The following is a 23,578-nucleotide window of genomic DNA, read 5'->3' on the forward strand; positions in this document are numbered from 1 at the left end:
TCTCATCTACTCTTAGCTGGACAGAAAGAATTAGAAAAATCTGGCCTGCTAAAAGAGGATATATTCATATGCCTCACCCAAAGCATGTTCAGTTATAATTAAAGAAACTCTTATCCCTTGGTATCTAAGCAAATATTTTTGAACACCTCTATCATCAAAGAGAAGTGAACTCCTATCTGCCAAGTAAGGTGAGATGGGCTTCATCTAAGAGAGCCGCTGGCCTGAGGAAACTGAGAAACTTGAATACGTCAATAACTCTCATATTTGACAACTTCCAGACGCAACTAGACTTGCCTGATAAGACTGAATATATTAGTAGAAAAGAATGGTCTTTTGAGGTGACATCCATCATCCATTTTGGGGCTCTCTGCTTTTTTATATTTGAAAGAATTATTAAGAAATATACACTTCTAACTACATACCCACAGGAGGTTTCTGATGAACTTTTACAAAATCGGCACCACATAGGTGATTGAGTTCCCCTTTAGTGCCATCATTGTCGATGTGCATTACGAAGCAGCCTGGAAGATAGCGTTCCATTTCTTTGAGTTTGAGAGCCCCTATGCCGTTTGCACAATCTATCTTCAGAGACATATGGCCATCCCTTTGGCTGGTAGCCTGCAGAAAAGAAAGCCCCAAAAATGGTCCTTAAACAGCTGCCAGCTCCCACCACCTGCTCAATGCAACACTGTGTTCTGAAGCAGACAGCCAACCAACCAAAAAGAGAGAGGCCTCAAATTGGTACTAAAAAAAAATCTGGAAGTTGTGAGTTGTAATATTCCCACCATGTTTAAATCAGGGGTGGCTGGTGCTCATTGGGACTAGTATGCAGGGAGACCGATCACAAGTGGGGCCACAGCCAATGAGAGGCAGAGCCAATGCATTCTAGTCTTGTCCATATCCTCCTGCCTGCTACATTCTATAAGAGCCACAATGAGGTTAAGGAGGAGGAAACTGACAGGCAGTGATACCCCCTGGACCAAATGTAAGTAAGGAGGCAGGCGGGGGGGGGGGCTGGCTGAGGGCAGGCTGTGGTTGGTGGGGCAGTGCTCCACTTGTTCGAACGTTTCATCTTCCTCAGAAGCAAAACACATCTCACTCTCTCCTGTTACAATGACAGCAGCTCTGACACATAATAGCCATTTTTTTTAGTGCTGGTTTTAGGCCTGCCTCTTTCCCCCCCTTTTTCCTTAAAACCTGTGTTGCTACCTCTCATTTCTTTCTCCTAAAACGGGAGAGGCATTCCATCAGGTATTGTGGTCCCACCCATGTAAGGCTTTATAGGTTAAACCCAGCACTTTGAATCGAGCTTAGAAACATACAGGCAGCCAATGCAAGCGGGCCAGAATCGGTTTTATATGTTCGAACCGTCTGGTCCCTGTTACCAATCTGGCCGCTGCATTTTGCACAAGCTGCAGTTTCCGAACCATCTTCAAAGGCAGCCCCACATAGAGTGCATTGCAGTAATCTAATTTGGAGGTTACCAGAGGATGGACAACTGAAGCCAGGTTATCCCTGTCCAGATAGGAACGTAGTTGGGCCACCAACCAAAGTTGGTAGAAGGCACTCCGTGCCACCAAGGCTACCTGAGCCTCAAGTGACAGAGATGGTTCTAGGAGAACCCCCAAGCTACGAACCTGCTCCTTCAGGGGGAGTGCAACCCCATCCAGGACAGGTTGGACATCCACCATCTGGTCTGAAGAACCACCCACTAACAGCATCTCAGTCTTGTCTGGATTGAGCCTCAGTTTATTAGCCCTCATCCAGTCCATTGTCGCAGCCAGGCACCAGTTCAGCACATTGACAACCACACCTGAAGAAGATGAAAAGGAGAAATAGAGCTGTGTGTCATCAGCATACTGATGGCAAAGCACTCCAAAGCTCTGGATGACCGCACCCAACTGTTTCATGTAGATGTTGAAGAGCATGGGGGACAGAACTGACCCCTGCGGAACCCCATACTGGAGAGTCCAGGGTGCCAAGCAATGTTCCCCAAACACCACCTTCTGGAGGCGACCTGCCAAGTAGGAGCGGAACCACCGCCATGCAGTCCCTCCCACTCCCAATTCAGCCAGTCTTCCCAGAAGGATACCATGGTCGATGGTATCAAAAGCCACTGAGAGATCAAGGAGAATCAACAGAGTCACACTCCCCCTGTCTCTCTCCCGACAGAGGTCATCATACAGGGCGACCAAGTCTGTTTCTGTGCCAAAACCAGGCCTGAAACCCGACTGAAATGGATCCAGATAATCGGTCTCATCCGAGTGTCTGGAGCTGGCCTGCCACCACTTGTTCAAGGACCTTGCCCAGGAATGGAACATTTGTACTGGCCTAAAGTCATTAAGATTTTCTGGGTCCAAGGAAGGTCTCTTCAGGAGTGGTCTCACTACCGCCTCTTTCAGGCAGCCAGGGACCACTTCGGTTGGTAGCCCAGCTACGTCCCTATTTGAGTAAGGAGGACCTCACATCAGTTGTACATGTTCTGGTAACCTCGCGTTTGGACTACTGCAACGCGCTCTACGTAGGGCTACCTTTGAAGACAGTTCGGAAGCTACAGCTAGTGCAAAATGCGGCAGCCAGATTGCTAACTAGGACCAAGCGGTTCGAGCATATAACACCTGTTCTGGCTCGCCTGCACTGGCTCCCAATATGCTTCTGGGCCAGATTCAAAGTGTTAGTATTGACCTATAAAGCCCTATACGGTGCGGGACCACGATACCTGTCGGAACGCCTCTCCCGGTATGAACCGGCCCGTACACTACGGTCTTCTACGAAGGCCCTCCTCCGGGTCCCGACTCATAAGGAGGCCCGGAGGGTGGTGACAAGATCTAGGGCCTTCTCAGTGGTGGCCCCCGAACTGTGGAATAGTCTCCCCGAGGAGGTGTGCTTGGCGCCGACACTATTATCCTTTTGGCGCCGAGTTAAAACCTTCCTCTTCTCTGAGGCATTTTAATCTCAATTTAAGTTAATCTCAATTTAAGTTAATTCAATTTTAAATATGTTGTAATTGATTTTAGTTTGTGTTGTTTTTATATGCTCTGTTGTATTGTACTGTGTGATTTTATTGTACTTGTGATTTTATTGTACTTGTGTTCACCGCCCAGAGAGCTATTGCTAGTCGGGCGGTATAAAAGCTGAATAAATAATAAATAATATAATAATTAATCACTTCCCTGGCCCAGCCGGCTGTTCCTTCCCTGCTAGCTTTTATTAGCCAAGAAGGGCAAGGATCCAGCACAGAAGTGGTTGCACGAACCTGTCCAAGCACCTTGTCAACGTTCTCAAGCTTACCAACTGAAACTCATCCAAGAAATCAGGACAAGACTGTGCTCTGGATACCTCGCTTGATTCACCTGCTATAACACTGGAGTCTAGATCACGTTTAGCTTCTATGGTTTAAACAAAAAGGCCCAGCAACAACAACTAGGGCAGGAGTTCAAACAGAAGCTGAGCCACCACTATAAAGGCCCTGTTCTTTGTCCATAGCACTGTAATATCATATAGAGTTGGCAGTCAGAGCAAAGCCTCTGCTGCTGTTCTTAATGGGAGGTTTGTATGCACAGAGGCACTCCTCTAAGGGCGTAAGCAAGGATATGTAAGAATGTAAGCCAGAAGTGCAACTCTTTCACCTGCTTTGTAAGCTCCACAAAAGCCTTGGAGAGTTTTTGGTAGTAACCTTCAACTGTCGCAGCCCCATAACTCCCACAAGTGTTTCGACAGCAGACCATGTAGTGTAGCTGTGGTGTTGTTAACAAGCTGTAATCTAGTTTCAAACAAACACATAAGTCAAGGATTAATGCTATTCAGCTTTGGAGACATATTTCAGAACATTACATATGCTCAGATAAAGGAGCAGAAAAGAGAAATAAGAAGATTTATGCTTTCACTGAAATACTTCATAACTGATCTGTTTCCTATCAGCCACTATGAACCAGAAGAAAAAGTCATTAATGTTCAGATGAGCTACTAATCAAGAGAGCAACAGGGCGTACCTTGGTAATGACCTCCAAGAACAGACACGCCAACAGTTACCAATTGCGAAAGTTTCTTACTGCTAGGTCTGGATGCAAGACACAGAAATAAGGTTACTTTTGTTGAAATATTAAGTAAGCACACAAGCTTCCTCCAATTCATTCTTGGCATATGAACTCAGATGGAACACATCATCATGTAGGCCACAATCCACAGCCTGCCGAAGCAGCCCAAATGAGATCTACACCTTCAGAGGAGTAAATCACGGTAGTCCAAGAGATAGGAAAGTTCCTGGCACAACTAAAGAGGCCCAACGTGCCACATCTTAAATAAAAAAAAAGAATTATCCCTAATTGTAAAATATTTTATTTATACTATATTTATCATTATTTTTGTTTAGTATGTTTATATCCTATCTTTCTTCCATCTTAGAACTTGCCTTACACGAGTCTCCCTTCCAGACACTGACCAGACCCAGACCTGCTTAGCTTCAGCCAGATGGCTGCATCATATACCTGAGATGCAGATTTAACATATTAACAGTTCAACGATAGAAACATATAAGATGTTGCATGCAGATTCTCCATAAAAGTGCTTTTGGCCCTGATAGGTACCATTAGATTGGCAGGCATGCAACATGCAAGACAGGGCCTTTTCTGAAATGGTCCCACGCTCGTGGAATTCCCTCTTTTAAGGAGCTACATACAGCCTCTACTCTATTAGCTTTTAAACAGACCCTATAACATTTTTATTTCAAATTGCATTTCAGTAACTGCTGTTTTAATGCTCTAATGTTTTAATATCTTAGTTTTATATTGTGGTTTAATTCATATGTTGGCCTTGCCCTGAGAGGCAGTGTAGACTTTTTGAAAAACAAACAAACAAATAAATAAGAATGAATGTGCTTATTACGCCCAGAGATGTCTATCAGGTTTAAATTACCTGGTGTCTCTACCAATAACAACGAAGGCATCTTGCTGAAGGTCCACACCTTCCTTCTGGCAGATGTCAGTCAGCACACACTGCAATTCATGTTCTTCTGCGTTGGCTAAGCGTGTCGCATGTGCTTCCCAAGTAGGTGCCAACATTTCACCCAAGGGATCAATCAACTTTGCACCATTGTCTTCCTTGGGAGAAAGCAAGATATTATAAATAAAGGGCCTTTGGTATGTTAAAATAATAAATATAAGCTTCTCTTTCCAGAGGAGTAGCCATGTTAGTCTGCTGCGGCAAAAAAGCACACACAAAAAGTCTTGTAGCACCTTAAAAGTTAACAAATTATGGCACAAGCTTTCATGGACTACAATCTACTTTATCAAATCTGAAAGCTTACACCATAATAAATGTGTTAGCCTTTAAGGTGTCACAATACTCTTTGTACTTTAACTGTCTCTGAAGACTTAACAGGAGGCGGAAATCAAAGGTATAGGAGGAAAAACTGAAGGAACAAGGTAGTGTAACTCACAAAAAAAATCACCCTTGACAATATGCAAATAGCTAACAATATCAAAAACTGCAAATATAAAAAAGGATGTCAAGAAGAAAGAGTGGGATTACTTCCTCTTATCCAGAGGAAAGAGGATTTAAGGCTGCAGTCCTATACACACTTACTTGGAAGTAAGCCCCATTGAACTCATTGGGACTTTCTTCTGAGTAAACATTCACAGGATTGCACCGTAGGGACAGCAGGGAAAGATTCAGTCTACATGTTACCAACTAAACCCCTCTTCCGGTTAAGAATATTGGGTGCACTTAAAAAGAGCCTAATTTCTTTGGACTGGCCCCCAATCATAAGGTCAGTCCAGCAATAGAACATCATGTCTAGTGAAGTTCCTACTTTGGTGCCGTTGATGAAAAAGGCTTCTTTAAACACAGACGATCTTGACTTAGGAACAGAGGAACTGGCCTAGCTGACCCACTTAGTACTACAGATCTAAAAACATATGGTTAATATTAAAGTCATAGTTTCCATATGGCCCCTCTTCCTTTGTAACTCAACCTCTTTCTCCCATCTGAAATACTCGCTCTCTTACTTCAGGGTTGTGAGAGGCTGTAACCATAACACCAATGGTGGATTTTTTTTGCTTGGACCTCAACACAGCCAGCAAGCCCATGCGAAACATCGTGTGATCAAGGTTCTCTGCTTTAGTACGGAAACCAGCTGTTCCATACTGAAGGGACAGTCCTGGAGGTTTGGCATGCAGCTTTGAGTACTTCGAAATTGCTTCAAAATCCATCTCTGTAAGAGGTAAAATAAAGTGTTATTACTATTAATATTACAGGTGAGCATATTATAAATAGCTAAACCAAGAAAAAAGGGGGTGGTGGAACAGGACTTTATTCACATCAGAACAAGACATACGAGATGAAGCCGTTTAAAAATACATTTTTTAAAACCAGAAGTACAATTATTTTTTTACACCATAGCCAATGTGGTTTCTTCAGACACTGTGAACTCCATCAGCCCAAACAACATGGCCAATGACCAGGGATTATGGGAGTTGCAGTCCGAACTTCACATTGGTTTGCTCCTGGTTTACACAAGGCTAGCACACTAAATTAACAATCTCACTATCTCAGACTATGTAAATAAGCTTTTAGACCTGTCTAGAGTATCATGGAATGGAAGAAATGGATTAAAGGCATTCACACACCCATTTTTATACTACATATGCCATCATGTGCACTCCAACACAGATTATTTCAGTGATAAATTGAAGCTGTGTTGATTTTAGAAGGTGCCTTTGCTTGAATTGTGGGTCAGGAGGCAGCTTTGCACCTTGATCCCATACTACTGCTGCTTTTTTCCAAGCTAAAAACAGTCAAGCACTGTAACCTTTCCTCGTAGGGGGAATTGCTCCTACCCCTTGATCATTTTGGCTGCCGATTTCTGAACCTTTTCCCAGCACTACAATATCCTTTTTGAGATGTGGCAACCAGAACTGTACACAGTATTCCAACTGCGATCATATCATAGACATCTATAATGGCATTATGATATCAGCGGTTTTATTCCTTTTTATTGTGTTTTAATTCTTTTTAATATTGCATTTTACATTGTGTAACCTGCCCTGGGACCTATTGGTGAAGAGCAGACAATAAACTATCACTATTATTGTTGTTATTATAACAACAACTTTCAGCCCGTTTCCTAAATGTTCCTAAAATGCTATTCATCTTTTGTCAATCACTGCATAGTGAGTGAACATTCTCACTGAGTTATCCACCACCACCACCAAATCCCTTTCCTGGACAATCACCGCCAACTACGTGAAGTTAGGATTTATTTATTTATCTTACCCTAATGTGCATCATTTTACTGATGCTTAAGTTGAACCACATTTACCCTTTTAATACACATTCACTCACTTTGGAGAGGTCCTTTTGGAGCTCCTCACAATCCCCGTTTGTTTTTACCACCCGGAACCCCCACCCTGCAACACTACCCACCTACAGATGTGCATTTCCCTACGGCTCTGCAAGCGGACGTGGCTCTATCCAGCAAAGCCTCCAACGCGCCCTTCCGGGATCCGCGAGAAACTAGCCTAGTACACACGCGCGCTCTTTCTCGGTTGCACCAATCACAGCGCCGAAAGTCCCAGGGACGGAACGTTGGGCGTCGCGGCGTTCCACGGAGGCAGGCCGTTCCCCGGGCGGGGCAAACAATTCCTCTGCCTTGCAGAACAAGGTGCCGCTCGATCGCAACACGCGTCCCTTCGGAAGTAAGCCTTTCATTCGGGTTGAGTGGGCCTCCTCTCAGGTCAGCGTGCAGCCAGGGAAGGCGGGGTGGCTCTGCCCACGAGCCTCTTGTTAAAGCACAGACTTACGTAGTCATCACATAACAACTGCCCAGTTTGCAGAGACAAAAACACAATATGCGGTAGGATTAGTTTAGAAATAGAATTATCAATGGAATATCAAGTAATGTGTCTTTGATGAACGGAGGCAGGGAGGGCGGGACTTGTTCACACATTACACTGAACTGAAGCTGTCTCTACACGTTTTCTCTAGGTGCTTTTGTGTGAAAGTGTACACGACCATTTGTACACCTTAACTGTTGTGTACGCAGTCAACACTAGTTGAATGAGGTGTATAAGAGTGTACATCTCAACCAGTTGCGTATACAGGTACACAGGTTGTCTTCTTGTTTAATCTAACATGAACACCCCTTGAATTGCTGTGCAATGAGGGAGGTTCTGACAACACTATCCCCTGGCGAACAAATGAGTGAAGGGTGTGTATGTCATATAGGGTTGCCAGGTCAGAAGCATCCCAAAACCTGAGATTTTAGGGGCGGGCCCGAGTGATGTCATTAACCATGATACATTAAGCATCAGCCACAGTTGCTTGGAGCATACAATTAAAAAAAAATCTGACTGGAAATTAAGCTAGACATTTTAGCTAAAAGATTGAGCCTGGGTAGGGAACATTTAATCTAGCCTACTTGCTTTCGGCAAGAAGGATTTAAGTGCTTTCAGGCCAGGCCAGTCACCAGAAGGCCACTTTAGGAAGAAAGGAGCCTAGTGTTGTGGAGATATTAGATGGGAGCATACAGGAGTAAAGATGGATGCCTCTGAAGGCTGCAGTTCTAAACACATGTACTAAGGGACTAAGCCCCCATAGAACTCAATAGGACTTACTTCTGAGTAGATATAGTTTGGATTGTGCAGTCGGTAAAGCTTGACTAGGGATCCTCTGCGAAGATATCCATATCCAAGCAGGGTTGGCAGCCCCCTGCCTGGAATGCCCTGCCTCTACCTTTTTACATGGCTGCTCCAAACTTCTTTACAGATTTGACCCTTCACTTCAGAAAGAGGTCTGAGAAATGAGTAAGAGTAAGAAGATTCTCTACCCGCAGTGGCATCTCATAGAGGACACCCTCCCCTTTCATGGGGTGTATGATTTGTCCTGGCCCAGAACAGATTTTGGGGTGGGCACCCCCAGGTACTTATTTTTCCTGTATGTCTTTTTCTGCGTTGATTTTGTATAGATGCTCTCTTCTGTGCCCTGCGCCCAGCAGAAGCTCTGGGGCAGGTGGGACGCAGTGGCATCTCATAGAGGACACCCTCCCCTTTCCTGGGGTATATGATTTGTGCTGTCCCAGAGCAGATTTCGGGGTGGGTACCCCCAGTTACTTATTTTTTTCTATGTGTTTTTGTCCATTTTGATTTTGCATTGATTCCCCCGTGCATGCCCGGCACCCAGCAGAAGCTCTGGGCTGGATGGGATGCACTGGCATTTCGTAGAGGACACCCTCCCCTTTCCTGGGATATATGATTTGTCCTGGCCCAGAGCAGATTTTGGGGTGGGCACCCCCAGTTACTTATTTTTTCCTGTATGTTTTTGTCCATTTTGATTTTGCATAGATGCCCTCATCCTTCCCCTGCGCGCAGCAGAAGCTCTGGGCCAGGCGGGACGCAGTGACATCTCATAGAGGACACCCTCCCCTTTCATGGGGTGTATGATTTGTGCTGTCCCAGAGCAGATTTTGGGGTGGGCACCCCCAGTTACTTATTTTTTATGATTTTATGACATCATTATGTATTTATGATAATATCAGAAGCCTGATGATTTTGATTGCATAAATGTATTGTTATTCTTGACGGGGAGAGTCCCCCGATCACAGTGATATATCATACAGGGTACCCCAACATATATTTTGGGGTTCAGAGACATGTTAAGTTTGGTTTGAAGTTGCTGTAGTTGTCAACTCTTCTTTTTTAGTGTTTTGAACTTTCATGCAAATAAGGAACTGGGAGCTAGGAACCAACTTCAGTGTCGTATCAGTTAAATAAATTAAACAGTCGCAGGGTGGCGGCTGACGTTTTGGTGCATATCTTGGGAACCAGACCCCCTAGAAACTTAATTTCTTTTTTAAATTGAAGCTGAGAGTCCGGAGATTAAGGGTGGAGAGTCAGAGGGCCCCCCAAAACCTGGAGACTCTGGCCAAAAACCAGAGACCTGGTAACTCTAATGTCATAGAACCATGTGGGCTAGCCCTGCCTGTAAACGTGTCTGGAAGCCATGCCCCTTAATGTCCGCACAGGGAACCAGTGGGTGAAGAGGCTCTGTGCGGTCAAACTTGCTGACAGTGGGTTGTGTCAGGGACTAGCGTACACAGCTTCCCTTATGTGCTGTCTTAATATATGGTGTGTTTGTTGTATGACACACAGCCCTTTTGATGACTTGTCGCTGAATGTGCCAACTAACTGCACTGAAAAGGCCATATAACTGTAACGTATCTGCTACCATGATGCTCTCTTCACAGACAGACGCCATCACTAAATGTTGTAGTCATCTAGTGAGGAATGAGTTTTAACTAGTTTTTGTAAGCTGCTTTGGGAGAGCTTTATTCCTTAGATAAATAAACATGCATCTGAACCAGCTTTCTAAGCAATGAGAGCTTTATAACTGACATGACATTAGTATGTGAGTATCTTTGCCACTAGCCAGTTTGTTGCACATGAAGCTGCTCTGAGTGTCAGTTTGGATTATTTATTTGCTAATACTGCTTGATGGCCAAGGAGGCTTCTTGGGCGACCAGGATGGCAGCGTGGTGGGGCTGTGCTGCTCATCTGGCCTCCCTCTGGCTGCTGCGTCCCAATGCACTGGCAGGAGCTCCTTCAGGGGGGTCAAGTACAAGCCCTGGTATAACAGACTGCCTTGGCATGACTTTTCCAAACTAAGACCGTGCCTTGAACTTTTTCATAAGATCTTATGCAATATGAAGTGGAACGCTTGATTTAAGTGGCTGGACTTTATCCTGCTGTTCTCTGCACTGCAAGATAATTCAGGAGCAGCAATAACTAGCAGTCTGTACTCCATATTAATCCGCCCCATCTAAGTGCTAATTGTTCCAGGTGTGCTCACAATGGCGTTGGAGATAATATGAAAGAAAATTAAATAATAACGGAAGGACTTTTTTGTGTGTGCAATTACTTGTCTTCATGGTTTCTCCTTCTAATAGATTGCCTTTGATAGGCAGCTAATGGCAGCTGCTCCCTAGATTTCCTTTCACCAAGGTCTGAAAGTGTTTCACACACTCAGCTCTACTGCTTTGACTTAGTAGAAGGTGCTGCTTGGAAGGCAGTAACCAAAGGATTATTACTCTATAGGTCACAAATCGGGAGAAGAGTGAAGACAGAAAACTGTGCCTGAGCATTCCTGTATAATGTCAGACCCATGTTGATTCTGTTCCCAAGATCTTTAAGGTGACTTTGTTTTTTTTGTAAGCTGCTTTGAGAATTGCTTGGGCCTGTAAGATATAATGTCTAAATAAATAAATAATCTGTTGGTGTAAAAAGAAGCATGTAGAATCACATAGATAAGGAATAGACACCGTCCAGGAACTTTGTAGAAGAAGAACATTTATTTGCTGCACACAAATATCGTTCTAGGCATAGACTGATCAAACAAACATACGTTGCAATACAAACAACATAGACTCCTTCGCCCCCACACAGACTGCTGCCTGTCACCCACACTTATAGGCCCTAAAACAATTACAGACAAAACTCCTGCAGCCCTGTGATATCTTGCAGCTGAGCCATTACTGCAGGCTCTGCTCATTTAACCATTTAATCCCCTGTTTTCCTCGGGGATTGAAAAAACAAACTGCAAGTCATAACCAACATAATCTCCTATACCATGTGTATGCAAGAGGGGCAAGGGAAGAGTTTCCCCTTTGAGTTTCTCCGAGCACAAGCATCTTCATGAGGGTACAGGGAATTGTATGAAAATAAATATCTCTCTCAGAGATGAAGTGGAGTACTCTGAATTGGAACCCAGCACATGTGTTAGACAGCTGACCTGATACGTGACTGAAAGCAGTACAAAAATAATGGAACAAAATGGCAGATGTTAGCAAGGCTGTGGCGAGTGTGAGGTCTAAGAAGGAGGTGAAGACATTGCACTGGGCTTTGTGAGACCTCTGGTTGGCCACAAGCAGAGACAGTTTTAGATCAGGTTGGGGAACATGTGGCCTTCCAGATTGGACCAAACTCCCACCACCCCTGACCATTGTCTGGGGCCACACATTCCCTATTCCTGGGTTAGATGGACTTTTGACCTGTCTCAGAAGGGCAATTCTTATGTTTTTAAATTACAACTGGAACTGCCACAGGGAAACATGATACCATAAGCCCATGCCATTTTGGAAAACAATTGCTGACTAAAACAAGTGGCACAACAAGTGACTAAAACAACTCTTGCCTACCTTCCATAGAACTTCTGCCTACTATGCGATGATGTGATTGCATCACAAGTCACTGGGTGGGATTTGTAAAGGGAAAGTGAAGAGTCATCACCATAACCATATGTGACAGCATGACAAAATTGTGTCATATGTGACTTGACAGACCTCTAGTTGAGTCTCTATGGAACATTCATAGTTTGTATTAAACTCTCAACAAATGTGAGTAGCTTACAACACATTACAGAGGAGTCAGGGTCTGTTGGTTGAGGCTCCATGAGTGCCTCCACAGAGTGCCTTCTATCAGCTTAGACTGGTGGTCCAACTGTGACCCTGTCTGGACAGGGATAACTTGGCTACAGTAATCTACGTTCTGGTAACCTCAAGGTTGGATTATTGCAATGCCCTTTATAGTTTGGAAGCTTCTATTTGTGTAAAATGCAGGTGCCTGATTGTTGACAGGATCAAGGTGAGCAGATTATATAACACCAATTCTGTTCCAGTTACGCTAGCTTCTGAGCTCAATTCAAAGTGCTGGTTTTGACCTGTAAAGCTCTTTATGGCTCAGGACTGCAATATCTTTTGGAATGCCTCTCTTGATAGCAACCTACTCAGGCCCTTAGACCTTCTCCTGAGGCCCTTCTCTAGGTCCTCCCTCCGAGGGAGGATCGGAGAGTGGTGACAAGGGAAAGGGCCTTTTCAGCTGTGGCTCCCCATCTGTGGAATACGTTCCCCAGTGAATTCCGCCTGGTACCTTCATTGACATACTTTTGGCTCCAAATAAACATTGATCTTTTCCCCCAGCATTTGATAGACTAAAATGATGTATTAGTGTGCTGCCCAAGGTTTCTGTGACTGTAAGGGGTGATGGTTGTTCTGTTACTTTGTTTTAATTATTTTGGTTTTTAACAATGTTGTAAGTCACTTGGAGACCTTTAGGTAACAAGCGACTAATAAATAATAAGTATCAGTCCAAAAATGAATACTTTTTGGCATTGATCTTTGGTCCCTTTCCGGACAGCAGAGACTTCTGAGAATATTCGAGGCAAGGCAGTAGAGCTGAATGCTAGAACTCATTCAGCCCTTGATAAAGGCAAGATTTCCCATGCTGGCAGATGCAAGAAACAAGGCAGCCACCTGATATAAACAACAGAGAAAGCCAGCCTATGGCTTAGTGGTACTGCATGAGTGTGTAGGCTCCCAGAGAGGAGCTTGCAGCTCCTTTGCTCCTCCCTGGCCCTTTTTACTGCCACACCACTGGCTTAGCATGTCATCTGAACCAGAACTTGTGGTTACGCTCTCTCCTCGCTAACCAAAGGCTGTAGCCAAGGTTTGTTCCCTGAGAACAAAAATGATCAGGAAGAAGTAAAGTGACTGCAAGTTCCTCTCCTTCACACAGTCCTAGTAAGCCATAGTTTAGCTTACCATGTCATGCGAACAGGCCAGCAACTGCCATTAGCTGTTAGACAAGGGCAATATATTGGGATGAGAAAACAATCAGTGACACTCCTTCAGGTACAATGTTATTGCTCACCATACCAACAGAATCCTCAGGTTACTTTGCATGGACACGATTTTCATTGACGAAACTGGATAAATGTTAATGATAGTAATTTTATGACCCATGCAAAGTTGAATGCGTGAATCAATACTATTATTACCACTAGGCTTTCAATAGCCTCCACATCTTGTTGGGATTCTTCATATCCATTGTAATTCACTTCATGTGTTTCTTAATGTTTGGATTGAATACATTTATGTATGGCCTTGATTTTACCCATGTAAATACTGTAGTCTCTTTGAACTCCTTAAGACCCAAAAGCTAAATCTGCTTGAGTATTATAGGTTTCATAAACTACAGGGGTGTTTCATATTATGAAAAGGATTTCATTCTGTCTAGTCAGATTTTTATCAATTACTTTACAGTCTATATTTGAGTGAGGGGGAAAGTATTGGGAAGTATATGAACAACTTTGTGGAATTGGTTTCTCCCATCTCCAGGCGGCTGACTTCACATCTGTAACAATGGCTGACATAATAAAAGAAAGGATTGAACTTCAAATGGCAGAATTAGAAATGCTTTTTTCTATGTTTCCTAATAAAGGAGAAATAACTCTTCAAGATGAAAATACTCTCCTTAATGTTCAGAAATACCTGAACAATGCAAGTGAAAATCTGCCACATAACATTGAATACTCTGTTGCTGTTGCTGTTGATGAACCAAAGGTGAGATCTGCTTTGAGCTGGGGTGTTTTTCTTTGCCATATTGTCTCTTGAAAAGCTGATGGTCTTTTTACTTGATCACTTAGTATTTGTGCAAGCACATCCACCTTCAACAAAATACTAACTTGAGCCAATATACCTTATGGTATATGAAGCCTTGTGGTAAAGGGCAGGTAAGAAATCTAATAAATAAACTGTATTGCATGCTCACAGTTGGACTTTGCCTCAGCCATTCATGCTTTATTTAGTTGCTGCTAGGTTACTTTACTATAATGCATTGCATGTAGAGCTGTTCTAGAAGACTGTCTAGAAACCTCAGTCGCTCAGCTTCAGTGGGTGTCAGTTCATTTACAGGCTCAATTTAACGTGCTTGTTTTGAGCTTTAAATGGTCTGGACCCAACCTATATTAAGACTGTTTCCTCCTGTATGAGCCTACCTGAGAACTTAATGGTCAATATAGGAATCAAATTGATTATGTAATTGGTAACAGAAGATGGAGAAGTTCCATACTTTCTGCAAAAACAAGACCAGGAGCAGACTGCAGTACAGATCATGACCTGGTCATATCGAAAATCAGAGTAAAGCTAAGGAAGAACAACAAAGCAATCATAATGCCAAAATACAATTTAAATAACATCCCAGAAGAATATAAAGATCAAATAAGGAACAGGTTTGAGGCTTTAAACTTAGTTGACAGAGAACCAGAAGAACTATGGAGTGAAGTAAGAGACATTATCAGGGAAGAATGCAAAAAGAAAATACCTCTAGTTAAAAAAAGAGAAAGATCTCAATGGATGACTGAGGAAACTCTTACAATGGTTAAAAAAAAGAAGGAAAGCAAAAGCAAAAGGAGATAGAAACATGGTCAGAACCCTAAATGCAACAATACAGCGACTAGTACGTAGGGACAAAGAGAACGATTACAATAGTTATTGTATAGAAATAGAAGAAGACAACAAAATGGGAAGAATAAGAGCCCTAATCCAAAAGATTAGAGAAATGAAAGGGAAATTTAAACCACGACTAGGGATGTTGAATAATCAACAGGGGAACACACTGACTGACTGAGATGAAATAAAAGATGGAAGCAATACACTGAAGAACTCTATAAAAGAGATGCCAGGATGACAGATTCATTCACGGAGGAACCATATGATGAAGAACCAGAAATTTTAGAATGTGAGGTAAAAGCTGCTCTTAAAATACTTGGAAGAAACAAATCAGCAGGAACAGATGGCATACCAATAGAGTTGCTACAAGTTACTGAGACTGTATCTGTCCAAATTTTGACAAAAATTTGTCAAGAAACATGGAAAACTAAACAATGGCCCACAGACTGGAAGCATTCAATATATATCCCAATTCCAAAGAAAGGGGAACTCAGAGAATGCAGTAATTATCGAACTATTGCCTTAATATCCCATGCAAGTAAAGTAATGCTCAAGATTCTACAACAAAGGCTCTTGCCATATATGGAGCGAGAAATGCCAGATGTCCAAGCTGGATTTAGAAAGGGAAGAGGCATCAGAGATCATATTGCAAACATACGTTGTATAATGGAACAGAGCAAGGAATTTCAGAAGAAAATCACCCTGTGCTTTATAGATTACAGCAAAGCCTTTGACTGTGTAGATCATGAAAAACTATGGAATGCTTTAAAAGAAATGGGGGTGCCACAACATCTGATTGTCCTGATGTGCAACCTATTATCCGGACAAAAGGCTACTGTAAGGACAGAATATGGAGAAACTGATTGGTTCCCAATAGGAAAGGGTGTGAGACAGGGATGTATTTTATCACCCTATTTGTTTAATCTATACGCAGAACATATCATATGGAAAGCGGGATTGGACCAAGATGAAGGAAGTGTGAAAATTGGAGGGAGAAATATCAATAATTTAAGATATGCAGACGATACCATACTACTAGCAGAAACCAGTAATGATTTGAAACAAATGCCCACTCACGCCAAGTATTGTAATGTTGATATGTTCCATTTCTTGCTTGACAATTTCTAACTTTCCCTGTGTGCATCATACAACTCCGGACTCTCCTTTTGCATCTGTGCACATCAGTGTCTGGTCTTCCTTTCGGCTTTGACCCAGCTGCGTCATTAGTCACAGTGCTACTCGTACTTGTCCTTTGTTCTTCCCCAGTAGCTCGGTGAGTGCCTTCTGACCTGGGGGTCTCATCTTCCAGCACTATCTTGTGTTGCATTTTGGATACTCTGTTCATAGGGTTTTTGTGGTAAGAGAGATTCAGAGGTGGTTTACCATTGCCTTCCTCTGAGTTTGGATGCATCTTAGTCTGGTGTCTCAGCTTTGACCATTCCGCCATGGGTGCCCCTGCTAGGAGTCTAGCCTCTTGGTCTAGACTCCTGACGGCATGGCTCTCAGCTTCTTCAACACTCTCAAACCCCTCACCACATTCTAAAGGGGGATACAAAGGGTATAACCAAATAAATGAAGACATAATGCTAAAACTAGTACGTAACAAACTTACCAATTCACTAGCGCTGCTGCTACAATGAACATATATAAATGTTTGCAGTCCTTTTATAAGGCATCAGAATGTAAGCCTAAATAAACATTAATGATAATGGTGTAATATAGATTAGAAAGGTAGTAAAAATATAATTCTCTCTCTCTCATACACACCACACACACACACACACACACACACACCAAATTAGCAAACCTATAAAAACTCACCCACCGGTCAAACTGAAAGTAAAATAAACTCATAAATATATGCAAGCACTCAGGAATACATGTACAATACATACACAAAATGAACCACAGCTGGAACAAATCCCACACCCCTCTACAAGAGCTTCATTCTGTCCATACTTGAGTGGTTCATTTTGTGTTACATCATTGTTGTGCTGCATGCTGACTCATGATAGATAGATAGATATAGACCAGCCCTTCTTTCAACATGTATTGCTGAGGGGACTGGGCATCTTGTTAAAACTGAAGGAAGAATGGATGGAGCAAAATACAGGGAAACACTGCAAGAGAAACTGCTTCAGTCCACTAAAAAACTGAAGCTTGGGAGGAAATTCACTTTTCAGCAGGACAATGATCCCAAGCACAAGGCCAAAGCAACACTGGAGTGGCTCATGAACAAAAAGGTGAATGTCCTCCAGTGGCCCAGTCAAAGTCCTGATCTCAGCTCCATTGAGAATCTGTGGTGCTCTTTGAGAATTGCAGTCCACAAGCAACGTCCAACCAACCTGAACGATCTGGAGCGAATCTGCCAAGAATGGGCCAAAATCCCTCCGACACTGTGTGCAAAGCTGGTACATACCTACCTCCAAAAGGCTCACAGCTGTTATTGCAGCAAAAGGTGGCTCTACCAAATATTAATGTGTGGAGGTTGAGTACTGACGCAAGCAACATGTTTGTTTTTTATGTTTCTTACAAACATTTCCCAACATAAAACCAATGTCATCTTACAGTAATTTATTTTGAGTTTCAGTGTTTCAAAAGAAAATATCATATGGAATGAAATTACAACGTACCATTTGTAATTCAGTAATATGAGAGCATTGGTCAGGGGTCTGAGTACTTTTGCAAGGCACTGTATTGTATGCGTATCACAAGGAGCACCCAATTGTGGGATATGTTTTTGATCCTGTACAGATAATGTAGGTGTCTACTTGTAATATGCCCAAGGTGATTATGTGAAGGCCGTAGTCGGTGTTATCAACTGGTCCTAGCTTTCACTGAAATGAATGGAAAACTTTTGAGTTACTTTGAATTGGGTTCCAGGCGGGTAGAATAAATGTTTCTGAAAGTTTAACTACCAAATATTACATTGCGAGTGGTAATCTACATTTTATGAATATATATTTGCTTTTTTATTTTTAGGAAAAAGTAAATTTGCAGGTAGCTTTGCCTCATGACTACCCCCAGGTGCCACCACATCTTTTTGCAAGATCAAATGCTCTAGACAGACAGCAACAACTGCAGCTCAACAAGGATCTCACTTCTTTTATTGCTTCTTTGGAGCCAGGAGAACTTTGCATATGTACAGCTATGCAATGGTTGGGAGACAACAGTGCACGCTACTTACAAAATAGTAAATCCCACTGTGAAAGTGCACCAAAAGAGAGAGTACTTAAAACGGTATTTAACTGCATGTGGATTTACAGCCACCACATATATAGACAAGAACTAAGAAAAAAGATTTTTGATTGCGCAAATAAATTAAATCTCACTGGTTTCTGCCTAACTGGCAAGCCTGGGATCATTTGTGTGGAAGGTGTCAAAGAAAGCTGTGAAGAGTTTTGGCACGTTATAAGATATCCCAACTGGAAACACATTTCCTGCAAACATGTTGAGAATAGAGAAACTGATGGAAATGGGGATAATTTACGTCTCTTTCAGACTTTTGAAGATTTACAGTTCCAAGCCCATGGAGATTATGGCCTGAGGAATGACTATCACATGGACCTTGGTCAGTTCCTAGACTTCCTTAAGGCGCATCAAAGTGAACATGTATTTCAGATCTTGTTTGGCATTGAAGGCAAATGTTCTGACAATTAACAAATAAACTGTTTTTAATTTACTTGTCTCTGTTAATAGAAACTAAATCCATCCATGAATCTGCCACAATAAAATAAAAGTATGGATGTAGTGAATGTGACAAGTAACTTAAAAGGTCAAGCATGGAATCTTTGTTTAATATTTGAACAGTATGCACATCAAAGTTTATAATTTTGTTCAGAGTAGAACTAAAATTGAGCAATGGCTGCAAGAACATGGAGAACTAATTTGTACCAAGTCAGACAAAAGTTGCATTTAATTCCAGTCCTTACAGGCAGTTCCCTACAAACCAAGTTCTCTAGGGAAGGAGTGGACATTTTTGAGGTCAAGGGAACAGTAGTTGGAACTTTATACTGGCAGTAGGCAGTGCCAAAGTTGGGAACATCCCTTTTCTCTCCTTATCCATCCTCAATTCTCTTCTTTTTCTCTCTCTCGCAAACATTCATCCACATCACAGCAATCTGCCCACTCCCTATTCCCCCTGCATCTGCATCCTCCCCATTAATACACCTTCCATCCAGCTTTCCTTCCTTGGTGGATGAGGGGGGGCTTTTTTCTCCCTACCTAGAAGGGAAGGGTAGCAAGCTGCTAAGGCAGGAACTGAGTAATCTGTTTCTCCACTGATAGCTCACTTTTCTTTCCATGCTGAACAGCACTTGATCAAACCAAAATTCAAGGATAACAAGGATGCATTGAAAGCCACATTATGTGAGGGCAAGGGCTGCACGTAGACTGCAGGTTGCCCATCTATGCTGTAGGGCCTCAAGTTTAAGTCACTTTCAGCACCATTAACAGAAGCTTGCAGAGGTTCAAGCTCAGCTACTAAGCCACAGATCCTCAAAACAAATATTTTTGTTATCTCAAGCCCAAACTGTACAAAGGCGGTCTTTTAGAAAATACAGGAGCACCTCTTTCAGATATTGCCACAATAGTGGCTATATGGTTTACTTGTTCATCCACTTGCTACTAAGCCTTGTAATGTCTAAGCTGGAACAAGTGTGATGATGGCATTCTGTGTTATTTTTGTGTGATGCAGCCACTAATACCTTGTTTGCCTTTTTTCATAGTTTATACACTCAGAAGAAGGTTCTGGTTTGCTTTTAGTAATCTCAACAAAACTCAGAAGAGATGCCAGTGTCTTTAAATTAGGCTTTCCATTGTGCCCAGAAATCTTTGTGGAGTACAAGCGTTATGTTCCTTCATGCCCCTCCCCTATGTAGTACACCATCAGTGGCAGTCATGAAGGGCATCCCAACACAATTATCTGCCCATAGTTATGAGTCCTGTGCTTAAGTAGTAAAGGAAATGGTGGCAGGCTTTGTACCTGTTGGAATTGGTGAAAGCCATTCCGGATCCCCACTGCAGCATTAAGCACCAGGGACAGCAGTGGATCCAAGGAGAAGCTCAACCCTGTAAATCTCAGTGACCAGGAAGGCTGAAATCTATTGTGGTGGCAGTATTCATTACCTTCTCTTTGTAAGGCCAACCAACATTATCACATTCCTTTTTAATTCTGCTTCAGGTGGGGGTGGGAAGCTGTGGCCCTCCAGATGTTGGATTCTAACCCCTTCAGCCGTAGACAGCATGGGCAATGGTCAGGGACAATGGAAGTTGTAGTCCAGCAACATCTGGATGGCCACAGGTTTCCAACCCTGGCCTATTGAATCCAGGACCTCACAACAGCCAGACCATGGATGACTATCGAGACTGCAGCATCTCAATCTGTTTTGAAAAGGAGGCACAGCAATGGGCACTATCAACATGTAAATAGCAACTTGGGGTTGTATCCAACTAAGTTCTACTCAGAGTAGTCTCACTGAAATGGAGACCTAAGTTAGTAATTCCCATTCATTTCAGTGGCCTACTCTGAGTAGAACTTAGTTGGCTACTACTTCTTCACCTCTCGTTCAGCTCTCTGTTATATACATTGAACAGTAGTGGCAGCAGAAAGAATCTCTGTGGGTTCTTATGGGTGCCAGAGTGACAATGAGAAAACATGCATTACTACTTTTACAGACAGAATCACTCAAGAGCATCCCATCCCAGCATCAACAGTATCAAAACGTCTGAAAGATTACAATTATACCTAATAACCTCTTCGTCAATATTTTTCAAACTGATTCTAAAGAAAGTTCCTCAGATAGAGTATCAGCAATACCTGACAAGTTTTCCTGAAAAAGCTATCTCACCCACGGAGAAAAGGCGGGATAAAAATTTAATAAATAAATAATAAACAAATCACTACTGATCTTCAACATTGTGGAGCCTCAGGAATTTCGGGTGTATCTTAAGGTACACTCTCAGTTTGTACAAGGCAATTATTATGCCCAATGTGCCCAAAATCTAGAATGAATGGATATGGCTCGAGAGTGCACCTTGGGACATGCCCCCCAAGGTTTGTGTGGTAGACAAGTTGATGAAGAAGCTCTTAAATGAAAGAGTGAAAATCAGTGCTATACGTGAGCATCACTAACCAAATACACAAATGCAGTCTCCTCTGGATTTCTGTGGTCTTTATAACTATCTCAGTATTAGTTTACATGAGTCTGAAGGGCTGAAAATGTTTAATTAGATCATGACCTATCTAATATGACTTGCAGTATTTGTATAACTAGTTGCATATTCTCTGGGAAATAAAAACCCCTTCTGAATACACTTTCAGCAGAATGGAAGCCACTTCTGAGTGGTGCTATGCCATGCTGCATTGTGCCATGTGGATAACATGAACACATCTTTCTCACACAATCAGTACCATCAGGCAGGTGCATTTAATATTTCTGATATTTCAGAAAGTATTTTAAACAGTCCCAAAATTAAATGTGTGAGCTCTTACCTCAAATAAGGGAGGTTTCTTTGCTACTTGTTATTTAGTAAAATTCTCCTTGGATGGGAGTCTTGTGGGTTTTGTTATGTATGTTAATGAATTACTGATTCATTAGTTATATAAATAAAAGAAAATATACTCCTAAGGGATCCAAGCACCAATGCTTATGTGGCCTGCTAAGCAGATGGCTGTCAATTTGTCTCTACAAACCATTAAATCATCAAATGTTATATTCACTGAAGTTTAATATTGACCTTATGTATAATGTAAGAGTGTTTAGAAAGATCTTTAGACAGATTTGGAAGAAATAAAAAACTAGATCTTGCTTTGTGTAGTGAATTATGTGCAAGATTGTGTGTGTGTTTTTAAAAGCAACGGATATAAAAAGTTATATAAATTAGTGTTACAGCATTTTAACTCACAGCATTTTACAAGTGCAAAACTGGTTGACCATGCATATTAAACATGTTCTATACTCTTGTTTGCTAAAGTGAGTACTGAAAACTAAACTGAGAATGTCAGCAAGCATTGAATGTGTACCTAGAAGTGATCTACTAGACACTGTGCATGGTTGCTCACAAAATGCTCCTGAGTACACTTAGATGGGTCATCTCATGGATTCAGGGGTAGCTAAATTGGTACCCCTCCAATTGTTTTGGATTATACCTCCCATCATCCACAGCAAGCATGGCCAATGGCCAGGGATGAGGAGAGTTATAGTCTAGAATATCTGGAGGGCACCAGATTGGCCACCACTGGATTACTGGTTAAAGAACAAGAAACTAATAATAAGAGTAGATGGGAAGTTTTTATAATAAAAGTAAGTAAGCAGTGGGGTCCACAACAGCAATTGGTGCTATTTGTGTTATTTGTAAACACAGATCTGACATTTGTGGTAAGCAGCAAGATAGTGAAATTTGCAGGGGACACCAAATTTCAGGATCCTGAAAACCCAAGCAGATGCTGAGTTCTAAAAAGACCTAACCTGGTAAATGGACAACGAAGTGGCAAACAAAATTCAGTGTAAGTAAATGTGAATTAGTGCCGCCCCCCCCCCCAAAAAATTCACATATATACTAATGGAATCTGAACTTACTGTGACTCTCCAGCAAAGAGATTATGAAATTGTAATGGAGAACTTAATGGAAAATGTCAACTCTGTAGTAGTAGTACAAAAGGGAAAATCTGTGTGCAGATTTTTTAGGAAAAGCACTGAATATAAAACTTAACAGTATTATAATATCTTTAAATAAATCTATGGTATCACCACATTTAGAATAGTTCACAGTTCTAGTTTCTGTGTGTCAAAATTATATTTTAGAGCTGGAAATGATGCAGAATGGACCATTGGTCTCACCTGAAAGGTGGTTTTCCCAGGTGTCATACCATCAGGTGGGTAGTAGATCCGCCTAGTGTCCAAAGGCAGGAATTCATGAGAGTCAAGACTTCGGCTGCTCCTTCCAACTTGACCCCATTCCATTCCGGACTAAATGTGCACCGGATCCGGACATCTCTCCTCAGACAGAACACTCTCAGCCAGACATTAACATAATGAGGCAGACAATAATAAAAGGAGCAGCAAACATAATAATACCCAGCTAGACACCGTACAGGAAATGTGCACAAACAGTGAACAACTGTAATTCCAGCAAGAACAGCCTTAGCAGTAAATGTAATATAATTTAAAATAAACTGTATTTATTTGAAACACATGGAAGAGTTATTAAAGAATGGACAAAATTAACACCAGAAAAAGCTAGGCTGCCCCCCTCAACAGGGAGCACCCTGATGGTATGATACCTGGGAAAACCACCTTT

At 42.1% G+C, this 23,578-nt stretch overlaps 2 protein-coding genes across 10 annotated transcripts in view; one reads left to right on the forward strand and one right to left on the reverse strand.

Annotated features, from left to right (window-relative positions):
• The window catches only part of PGM3 (phosphoglucomutase 3), a 23,980-nt gene extending 16,375 nt beyond the window's left edge, over window positions 1-7,605 (reverse strand). Inside the window, exons 1-6 of one of the 2 annotated variants that reach the window (XM_061623223.1) lie at window positions 7,423-7,605; window positions 6,006-6,211; window positions 4,915-5,099; window positions 3,993-4,060; window positions 3,630-3,763; window positions 423-618 (exon numbers count right to left, since the gene is read on the reverse strand). In XM_061623223.1, coding sequence (XP_061479207.1) covers window positions 423-618; window positions 3,630-3,763; window positions 3,993-4,060; window positions 4,915-5,099; window positions 6,006-6,209 — 787 coding nt within the window. In that variant the 5' untranslated portion in view covers window positions 6,210-6,211; window positions 7,423-7,605. Of the gene's footprint in view, window positions 1-422; window positions 619-3,629; window positions 3,764-3,992; window positions 4,061-4,914; window positions 5,100-6,005; window positions 6,212-7,341 lie in introns of both variants that reach the window. The other variant, XM_061623224.1, reaches the window with a different exon arrangement.
• On the forward strand, window positions 7,483-18,959 carry RWDD2A (RWD domain containing 2A). Of its 8 annotated transcripts, XM_061623230.1 has the most exons (5): window positions 7,611-7,694; window positions 8,764-8,916; window positions 11,088-11,183; window positions 14,165-14,389; window positions 18,260-18,959. In XM_061623230.1, exons 4-5 carry the CDS (start codon window positions 14,189-14,191, stop codon window positions 18,935-18,937), a joined length of 879 nt encoding a protein of 292 aa, XP_061479214.1. In that variant the 5' UTR covers window positions 7,611-7,694; window positions 8,764-8,916; window positions 11,088-11,183; window positions 14,165-14,188; the 3' UTR covers window positions 18,938-18,959. The 8 variants fall into 8 exon arrangements, with proteins under 8 accessions (XP_061479221.1, XP_061479220.1, XP_061479222.1 ...); XM_061623236.1 differs by lacking the exons at window positions 8,764-8,916; window positions 11,088-11,183 and adding an exon at window positions 8,963-9,089 and having other exon boundaries at window positions 7,542-7,694; XM_061623233.1 differs by lacking the exon at window positions 8,764-8,916 and having other exon boundaries at window positions 7,605-7,694.
• Window positions 18,960-23,578: the final 4,619 nt, after the last annotated feature.

This window comes from Rhineura floridana, chromosome 4 (genome assembly GCF_030035675.1).
Source record: "Rhineura floridana isolate rRhiFlo1 chromosome 4, rRhiFlo1.hap2, whole genome shotgun sequence".
In the NCBI taxonomy this organism is placed as follows: Eukaryota; Metazoa; Chordata; class Lepidosauria; order Squamata; family Rhineuridae; genus Rhineura; species Rhineura floridana.

Coding starts and splice junctions, on each gene's coding strand:
- RWDD2A (XM_061623237.1), top strand. CDS start 14,189: ATGGCTGACATAATAAAAGAAAGGATTGAACTTCAAATGGCAGAATTA. Junction 14,390..18,259: donor TTGCTGTTGATGAACCAAAG/GTGAGATCTGCT, acceptor TTTTATTTTTAG/GAAAAAGTAAATTTGCAGGT.